The 8,126-nt window shown below is 29.9% G+C and overlaps 1 protein-coding gene across 1 annotated transcript; it reads left to right on the forward strand.

Moving 5' to 3' along the window:
* The first annotated feature begins 714 nt into the window (after positions 1-714).
* LOC120080257 (AT-hook motif nuclear-localized protein 20-like) lies at positions 715-2,429 on the forward strand. The gene is made up of 2 exons (XM_039034873.2): positions 715-1,532; positions 1,714-2,429. Exons 1-2 carry the CDS (start codon positions 1,163-1,165, stop codon positions 2,220-2,222), a joined length of 879 nt encoding a protein of 292 aa, XP_038890801.1. The 5' UTR covers positions 715-1,162; the 3' UTR covers positions 2,223-2,429.
* The last annotated feature ends 5,697 nt before the right edge of the window (positions 2,430-8,126 follow it).

Raw genomic sequence — 8,126 nt, forward strand, 5'->3', positions numbered from 1 at the left:
AAACTTATACGTCTTTGATAATTATTGTATACAATTTTGAAGTTTATGTATATATTCAATGAGATAATTCGATTAAAATTTTAAAATAAAAAAAAAAAAAAAAACAATCCTAAAGTTCAAAATGGTTTCTCTTTATTGTCAATCTTCTCATCTCCCTAACCTCCGATGTTTTGTTTAATCTTTCTTCCTCTCCATCTACTTCATAGGTTTTCTTCTTCATGAATTTGTGTGTAGAGGGTGCTACAGGTGTATTAACCTAGTTAAGATATCTTAATACACCTACCGATCCTTCTTCCACTGATTTCTTGTTATAAAAAAAAGTGTTGCAAAGGATCTTCTTCTTCGTATTTTTCTTCTTTGTGGATTATCAATTTCTCTTTGTTTCCCACACAAGTGTTGATCGAAGGTTTTGTGTTGCAGAACAAGAGAGCGAGAGTGAGAGGAGACTAATTTGTATGAGAGAAAAGGAAAGAGGGTGCAAGAGAGAGGAGAACAAGTGACCAACCCTACCTGGTAAGGTTTTATTTCGGTTATTACCTAAATATGATGCTAGCAAAAGGTCAAGAAACCTCAATTTAAAAAATAGGACAAATTTCTTTTTTTTTTCCACAAATTCCGTGTCATCCATCGTAAAAACCGTATAAAATTATCAACTACATCGTGCTGGCTCAGTATTTCTTGTATTAAATAAGGCCAAAAACTCACAAATTATCTATATGTATATATATTAAAATAAACACACACAACACTCACATTACCCTCAACATTTCTAAAAAACCTTCTCTCTCTCTCTCTCTCTCTCTCTCCTCACATACTTTCTTGTCCATCTCAACTCTAGGCATCTCTTTGCCTTTTCTTTCCTCTCCTTCCCCTCATCATCATTTCAACCTCTCTCTCTCTCTCACTGATACTTTCCCTTTGCTTAATCCTTCCCTTTACATCTCCCAGTACTACTTATTAATTTAATCCTTTCTCATCTAATCATATTCATTTCTCTATTTTCCCCCTTTTTTCTAAATTATTATTACATCTTCTTCTTCCCCCTTTCAACCCCACAATACCCTCTTCTTCTTCAGCACAAAATTTGTTTTTAAACAAATTGTGACATTTTAAACCCTGAAAATTTCCAAGATCTGAAAATTATAAAAAGATTTTATTTTTGATGATGGCCAACCGGTGGTGGACTTCCGGCCAGATGGGTCTTCCGGGAGTTGATCATACCTCAACCAGCTCCTCTGCCATGAGAAAACCAGATCTCGGAATCTCCATGAACGACAACGGTGGACCTGTCCACAGCGGCGGGGATGACGATGATGATAGGGATAACGGTGGCGATGAACCTAAAGAAGGAGCTGTTGAAGTTCCAACACGCCGTCCCCGTGGCCGCCCGCCGGGCTCCAAGAATAAGCCTAAGCCACCTATCTTTGTTACTAGAGATAGCCCTAATGCCCTAAAAAGCCATGTCATGGAGATTTCTAATGGAGCTGATATCGCCGAAAGTGTTGCTCAATTCGCTCGACGACGACAGAGAGGTGAAAGCTTAAGCTAATAGGTTGCGGTAAATTTAATTTTTGATTTTAATTATCTAATACTTGACTCATGGATAAAATACACAAGAGTTTATGTTTTGGAATTAGGTTAATTTAGCTTAGTTAAATTTATAAATTCGGATGCGTTATAGTAAATTTAATCTTTTATTCGTATTCTTAACAGGTGTTTCTGTGCTTAGTGGCAGCGGTACGGTAACGAATGTCACACTCCGACAACCATCTGCCCCCGGTGCAGTCTTAACCCTCCATGGCCGGTTCGAGATTCTTTCTTTGACTGGAACTTTCCTCCCAGGACCAGCCCCGCCCGGCTCCACTGGACTAACGATCTACTTGGCCGGTGGACAAGGGCAAGTGGTGGGCGGCAGCGTCGTCGGGCCACTCACCGCTGCCGGCCCAGTGATGGTGATTGCTGCAACATTTTCCAACGCGACATATGAAAGATTACCCTTGGAAGAGGAGGAAGAAGGCGGCGGAGTAGGAGCACAAGGGCACACATCGGCAGGCGGTGGCGCAGTCGACGGTTCTCCTCAAGGCATCGGAAGCGGAGTCGGAGATCCGTCAGCTATGCCTCCACTGTATAATTTACCGCCGAACTTGCTACCGAATGGCGGCGGTGGGCAGATGAACCAGGAGGCTTATTCTTGGGCTCACGGCGGCCGGCCCTCGTTCTAAAGCTTCTGATGATAAAAAGGTTAGAAATTAAAGTGTCCTAAGATTCAGGCTGTTTGTTGCAGCCATGGTTTAGGAGGTTGAAGATATAAAAGATGAAAGAGATTTGTTCTCTATATATTTCATGTCTTAGTCGATTATAAATATTCAGTGTGAAAAAACCCTTAAATTGTTCTATGCAAATACAAGGAGAGTTAACTTTATATTCAATTCCTCCCTTCTTCTTCTTTAATTTTTATTTTATGTCTTGATAATTGGAAAAAAAACAATTAAAAAAAAAAGAAAAAAAGAAAAAAGAGCAACACCATAACTTCAAGCTATAAAATATACATCAAATTGGTAAGAACTATGGCCCATTTGATGAAATGATTTTGTTTTTTTGTTTTTTTTGAAAAATGAATCAGCTTAGTTTCGAACAATTTTTTATTATAATATGATGATCACCTAGTTTTAGATATAGTTTTGAATTCTGATGAAATTTTAAAACGTCTCTAAAAGAAATTATAAAAACAAACTAATACTAAACAAATTTGATTTCTAAAACAGAAAATTAAATTAATTAATAATAAAAACATCTCTTTCCTTATGAAAAGGCTAGTTTTATTTTGTTAGTCACGCATTTTAAGGTTTAATTTAGGTTTTTAATTTAAGTGTATATGAATTTTTATTCAAGTTAATTAGTTTGTTGTTGAATTCAAGGGAAATTAGGGTTTGTTTCTTTTACTCTTGAGAAGTGAATTACTTTAGAGCAAGTAAGACAATGAAGATTGGTTTTTTTAGATTAGATCATTTTTAATCTTTTGGTTCAGGATATAACGAGGGTGTTAATGATGTGTTAATCTAATTGAGATATCCGAGTGCAATTAATCTTTCTATCCTCTAATATCTTGTAAAAAAAAAATATTGTAGCTTCGTCTTCTAAATCAAATTTGTTTCTTGATTATTCTAATTCATGTATTGCTTTAAATTGACAAAGAACTTTTTGTCACACTTAATTTATATGTTTCTCACGTACTTCAATATAAACTATCTTTTTTTCAAAAGAAATATTTATCAAATAATATATAAAACAAGCATTTCAATGTTAGGATTAAATAAAAAAAATAACTCAGGTGTATTTTCTGGGATTTTATAGCATTTATATGTTTCTTTATAAAAAAAATAAAATAAAATAAAGATCCGGTTTGGTAATCATTTTGTTTTTTATTTTGGTCTTGGAGATTACGCCTTTAGACATTACTTTCACTTCAAATTTCTTTCTTTGTTTTCTACATTCTATCGATGGTTTAAAAACCAACCAAATTTTGAAAACTAAAAAAAAATTATTTTAAAATTTTGTTTTTATTTTTGAAATTTGGCTAAAAACTCAACCATTGTACTTAAGAAATATACAAATCATGGTAAAAAAATTGTCAGAAAATAAGCTTAATTTTCAAAAATAAAAAACAAAAAATAATATAGTTATCAAACGAGGTCTAAATGAACTATAGAAGCTTTGTTATCGTATATTTATATTTTCTTAATCAAATTATAATTCAACAAATCAATAAAATGTATGACATGTAATTCAAATCATGCTAAACAAAAAAGGGTTTGCATATATAAAAAGGTCATATATATATATATTACAAATCTACTTGACAATTTTATTTTTTACTTTAGAAAATTAAAAGAACTATTTTAAACATAACTACCAATCATAAACAACCTCTAGATTTTGTGTAATAACTCATTAGAATTTTATTAAACTTTCTTATCTTTCTATTTAGAATTTTTTAGACAATATTTTAATAACTTTGGCTAAGTTTTCAGTAACTTTAATTCATTGTAATTAGTTACTTTATTACCTGATCATTTACTTTTACCTATATCTATAGCTATGTGTGTGGCTTATTAATTAAGATGCCAAAAAATTTGATCATTTGTAAGACAATCTTGTTGCCATTTTAGCTTATACCCCACCTCCCATTATCACCACATTAGCCAAAGTAATTCTAGAGTTAATTATATAATATTATATTAAATCAACAAGAAAAAGTAGCAAATGGGGTGGAACTCCCAATGTTCTGTTTTTTGTACTTTTATATACACAATTCAAACAAATCTTTATGGATTAATATATTATTTAAATATGAGAAAAACTAGAAAAATGTTAAATTACAGATTTAATCTTTAACTTTAAAATGGGTCTATTTGATACTTAAATTTTCAAAAAACAAATTTATTTTATGAACCTGTAATTAAAAATATACCGGACACAAAAAAAAAAAAAAAATTAAAATTTTATTTCATTACCCATAAAATTCAAGTTTATATCAGATAATAATGCAATTAATTTGAATAATTTTGAAATTTAAAAAATGTACTCAATACAAAATTAAAAATTTAGAAACTTAAATTATATATTAAATTAAAAAAGCAAATATTTATATTTAGAGGTTTAAAGTTTATATTTAGAAAGTCTTTTTCTTTAAACAAGTTTATATTAAAAAATTTAAAGTTTTCTTCCATTACACATTAAATTGAAGTTTATATTTAGATTTTTTTTTTTTTTTGACAAAGAAGGAAAAGGTTAAAAATTCTTAACATGTGATAAAAAAGTAAGTATTGAATCTCATTGTATGAAGTATGAATTACATTATTAAAACATGGAGACAACTTTTTTGTAGAAGACAAAGATCGAACTTAAGAAAAAAAAATGTGTGTGGGTCATGGAAAGAGATAATAATCCAACAAAAAAAAAATAGAAATTAAAGGTGAAAAAAGATCAAAGGGATTTAAGAAAGAAAAAGAAAAAAACAAGTGAAGAAAATTATAAATATATAAATGACATATTTTGGTGTTTGGTGCCAAGTTTTTAAGAAAGATAAGGCCACACATATAATATAATTTAATTGAAGGGGTTCCTTTGTTTCATAGTGGGGGAGGGGTTTGGGGAAGGTAGCTAAGCCATCATGAAAATTGATGTAATTTATTTTATAGAGGTGCAATTTCCCTAGACATAAATTGTTGTTGAAGTTTGAGTAGTGCAATAGAAACTAGTGATGGATTGTTTCTTTCAATATGGTTCATCAAATAATAATAATAATATCACTATATTTGGATTTTTTTTTATTAATTTGATTCTACGTGTAATTACATCTCTAAACTACTTATATATGATTTTAATAGAAAGAAATTTATATATATTCGTGATGACTTTAATAGAGTACAGGACAATAAAGTTGTTAAGATGAAGTGGTGGAGTTATTTTCTATCGTTGACCACTGTAGATTTATTTTAGGACGGGTGTTAACATCTCAAAATTGTAGATAAATTTCGACTAAAGAAAAATGTACGAGAGAAGGTTCTGATGCCTAAGTTAGAAAGAGAACTAAATAATATAGAAGAAATTAGAAGTTCAAGTTACTTTAAACACAGCCATGATAGTCTATTTATAGGAAATTTGATCTAGGGTTAGGATGTGAATTTCTTAATCCCTGACAAGCTAGGATCAAATCACATATTATCTTATCTTATATTATTTTATTTTATTTTGTTGGGTCAAAATCCACTTCTCGACATTAACCAAATTTCTAGACCAAAAACTTTTTTTTATTAGAAAAAAGGAATTTCTACATATAAAATTTTATAGTTCAATTTGATAATAATTTCAAAAATGATATTGAAAGTAGATTAGAAATGAAGAAAAGATTAGTTAGTTAAGCCTAATTTTAAAACAGAAAGCTAAAAAATAAACCTTTATCAAACAAATAATTATTTTTAGAGTTTGGATAGAATAGCTTTGTTTTTAAAAGTCAATTTGATAAGATTTTGTTTTAAAATTTTTTATTTTGTAAAAGTAATTAAATATTCAAGTCAAAATTTAAAAACACCTAGCTGCATATATATAACAATTGCTTAGATAACATTTTTATTACATTTTTTTTCCTGTTTTTAAGAATAGTGCTCCAATATTTTTATCTTCTTTTTTAAACTACTTTAAAAAATTAGTTTGGAACGTAGAGACAAAACTTTAAAAAATTCAAAAACAATTTTTAATTTAAGAAAAAATAAATGAAACATTGACATAAAGGAAAAAAAAATCATATATATATATATAGACACACACAACATTAGTTTTGTTCCTTGCTTAAATATATATTTGTATTTCAATAATTACAAATAAGAACTGAAACCGAATATGAGGGTTTGTGATTTGAATCTCCCTACTTCTTTATACTAAAAAACTTAATTTTTAAGGAAAAGAATCGAAAAAACAAAATTTCAAATAATACTCAAAAAAAGAAATCCTTAATTTGAACATAATAGTTCCTAAGCTAAGCTAAACTCAATTATGAAAAGAATATATACATAGATTAGGATTAGGTTATAGTAATTACACAAATTAATAGGAATGTAATTGTTGAATAAAAGAATCCTAGGGTTCTTGGGGCAACAAGGGAGGACCCTCTTCACATGGAATCACATGTCATTGCCTATGGGAAAACCCCCCAAATATATATTTTTAACATCACTTTTGCTTACAACATTCTATTGGGTGAAGATGGCAATGCCCCATGGACCCCATTATAAAAGATCAAATGGGATTTTTTTTAATCCATCCTATTTGATTAAAATAATCTTTGGTTTAAATAATATATAACAACAATTGGGGAGAGGTATACTACCCTTTTCTTGCTTTCACATTAATTAAATAATACTATATATTAATTAATTTATGCACATTATTGTTTATTTAATGTGACATCTTTTCTTAAAGTCTAACAAAACCAAAAACCTAATTAATTTATTGCTACTTTGAAAGAGAATCCACAAAACCAGCATTAAGGAAATATGGACCACTTGAAATAAAGTCTAAGTTTTAGTAGAGAATTGTTTTTTTTTTTTTATGATTTGTTTTAGAAATTATTGTTTAAAGGAAACCCACAAACAAGAACAAAGAAAAAGGAACAGCCAAACTGATTGAATTTTTTATTATTGTTAATATAATGGAGAATCATTTGTCAGCAAATGCCTTCTTTTACTTTTCCTTTGTTGTTAAATTAAATAAGATTGATTAATTAATTATTGTTCTTTCCAATTTTGAGAAGTTCTTTACTCTTTTGCATGAATTTTACCCATGTAGTTAAAAGGTGCATCTTAGTTAAAAAATGTTTCATAAGTAAGTTAAAATTATTTTAAGTAAAATTTAAAAATATTTCTTTTACTCCTACTCACTTGATTTTTTTTTAACAATATACGAAGATAAGGGGTCAATAGACACATTCGGACATCTTAACTAGGTTAACACCCCGAAACGCCATCATTATAAACCAACCAACACGCTTCATAAATCATCAAAAAACAGAGCTAGAGGAGAGCTCCAAGAGATACAAGGGGGAAAAGGCTACAACAAAGTCCTCCAATTAAGTGTGATAGTAGGAACATCATAGTTTTTAAATAAAGTAGATTTAGAGCACCAGAGAGCAGTCAGTTCAAAATACCATCCCAAAGTTGTTGTGACATTTTTGTGGAGTTTTGAAACGTCCGATTGTTTCGCTCCAACCAAATGCACCAAAGTCCAACTCCAAAAATATTACGCGTGATAATATTAGCTTGAGAAGTAGGAGAGTTAGTAATCACGATGGATAACAATACATCAAGGGACACAGGGGCATTCAAGGGCACAGTAGCTATGATGTTATTCCAGATAATAGCCGAGTAAGAGCAATTCGAAAATAAATGATCGGCGGATTCCCCATGTTTCTTGCACATAATACACCAGCTAGGATTGAGACAGCAATTCGGACGTTGAGCTTGACATTTATCATTTGTATTTATACCTTTGTTCAATACAAACCAGATAAAAAATTTACATTTTTTAGGTAATGAGATTTTCCAAAAATAACCAACCTATATGTGGGT

The sequence above is a fragment of the Benincasa hispida genome, chromosome 6 (assembly GCF_027475165.1).
Source record: "Benincasa hispida cultivar pf3 chromosome 6, pf3_genome.v1.1, whole genome shotgun sequence".
In the NCBI taxonomy this organism is placed as follows: Eukaryota; Viridiplantae; Streptophyta; class Magnoliopsida; order Cucurbitales; family Cucurbitaceae; genus Benincasa; species Benincasa hispida.

Coding starts and splice junctions, on each gene's coding strand:
- LOC120080257 (XM_039034873.2), top strand. CDS start 1,163: ATGATGGCCAACCGGTGGTGGACTTCCGGCCAGATGGGTCTTCCGGGA. Junction 1,533..1,713: donor CGCTCGACGACGACAGAGAG/GTGAAAGCTTAA, acceptor TATTCTTAACAG/GTGTTTCTGTGCTTAGTGGC.